Source organism: Eurypyga helias, unplaced genomic scaffold (assembly GCF_000690775.1).
Source record: "Eurypyga helias isolate BGI_N326 unplaced genomic scaffold, ASM69077v1 Scaffold45283, whole genome shotgun sequence".
Lineage (NCBI taxonomy): Eukaryota > Metazoa > Chordata > Aves > Eurypygiformes > Eurypygidae > Eurypyga > Eurypyga helias.
The window spans coordinates 1-1,701 of record NW_010241406.1 but is presented as its reverse complement, the minus strand read 5'-3'; the positions used below and the strand labels follow the sequence as shown (position 1 = coordinate 1,701).

The following is a 1,701-nucleotide window of genomic DNA, read 5'->3' as shown; positions in this document are numbered from 1 at the left end:
TATTCGATTAGTAAATAGTTCTTATATCCATCTTACAAGCTTCCTTGTTTAACAACCTTACAAGTTAAACCATGACACTGATAGTCTTAATAATTAGCTGAGCACCTCTAAAGACAAAGAGCTTTGCTGATTTTGAGACCAAAGTAAGTCTGAAACAGTCTTCCTGAGGCGGGAAAATGTGCCCCCAAAAGACACAAGATCTAATACAGCAACATTTCTATGTCTTGCTGAAAATTTGTGCTCTAAGAATCACCAGCTTCTGCTTCAAGGGCAGTACACACCACCAGTTTAGCTGGATGGTTTTAATTTTACTATTACTGATCAGTTTACAGGTACAGAAAACAAATGCATGGGGCCTTTTAACAACGATGACTTACCATTGTTATGTTATTTCCATTTAGCAAAATCTGGTCTAGCTTTGTGATTCTTCTGCCCTCGGGTGTAATCTCACTGAAGTAGCATTAGAAAAAGTAAGTAAGAACACAAAACCAGGAACCACGATTACAGTTTTGTTTACAAAACTGACATAAATCTTGGCATTAAGATGACATTTGTTGGAACTAACGAATAATTCAGTCACACTGCAGTGTAATCTCGATAAATTGAACACCTGGTAAAGAAAGCTACCTATCAGCTACAAAGATCCGTTGTACTTTTCTGCTCAGTACATAAACATTTAATCTCTAACTCTTGGCAATTTCCTGAATACCACCAAAACTCAAAATAGGTTTCCAAGAGAACATGGCATGACAAAGTAACAGATACTTACCCCTAAGTCTACTGGCTTTTTAAATCTTTGCCTAAACCTTAAGGAAACCTAAAAGCAAAGAAACTACTGGAAAGTTCAACACACAGCCCATGCAAAATAAAGGCTGCAAGTTCGCCGTGATTACAATCTACTCTATGACATGGCTGTCCTGAATAGATCAACCTCTACCGCTTAAGTCCAAGGTATAAACTATTCAGCTGACATGTATTAAAAAAAATATATAACAATACTTTGCTTATAGGTCTTACATAATATTTTTTCCTCGGGAAACAAAAAAATAAATAGCAACAAGAGGTAGAAATAATACTTACAATTCTGTAACGTCTTCTAACACCATATCTGAAAATCCAGTTTCATGGAAAATAAGGGTCAGAATTTTCAAATAAAAATATTCAGTTATTTTCATTTTATACTGAACGTTATCTCTAAAAGAAAAACTTCTGGATAATACAATTAATCCATACAAAAAGGTTCTATCCAGTGAACTCAAACCTCTCAAAAGGAGTAAGTTAATTTAGACGAAGCACAAAGTGGGTGGCCTTAAACACTTTCATCACAGGATACTGACAAAGTCATCAAATCCTAGAAGCGTTCCAACAATTTCTTTATCGCTCTTCATAACAATATGAATGCGTGAACCTATACATTTGTCCACAAGTTCTGTAAATACAAAAAAAAAAAAAAATGGACTAGAGATTATTTTGTAAAACATTCATTCCTTCGAACAAAACCCCTGGCACTCCGACGGCGAAACTGCAAATGCGGCAGATACTGGTAAAAAACTCACAGGCATAAGGAAAAGAGAAGCAGCGGGAGGCCCCGCGGCCTCCACCCGCGCAGGATTTGGTCCTTGACGGCTGAGAGCGTCGGGAGCCAAGGCGAGAGGCTTCACCCCCCGCTCCCCGGCCGCGGAGCAGCGGGGGCGCCGCCAG

At 38.4% G+C, this 1,701-nt stretch overlaps 1 protein-coding gene across 1 annotated transcript; it reads right to left on the bottom strand.

The window, feature by feature from the left end:
* Positions 1 to 377: 377 nt before the first annotated feature.
* Positions 378 to 1,424, bottom strand: LSM5 (LSM5 homolog, U6 small nuclear RNA associated (S. cerevisiae); the record flags this gene model as incomplete). Its single annotated transcript, XM_010148731.1, has 3 exons — positions 1,334 to 1,424; positions 1,081 to 1,108; positions 378 to 450 (listed from the first exon to the last, which is right to left on the bottom strand). Coding segments are annotated over exons 1-3 (156 nt in total), but the record flags the coding sequence as incomplete, so codon positions are not given.
* Between the last annotated feature and the right edge of the window lie 277 nt (positions 1,425 to 1,701).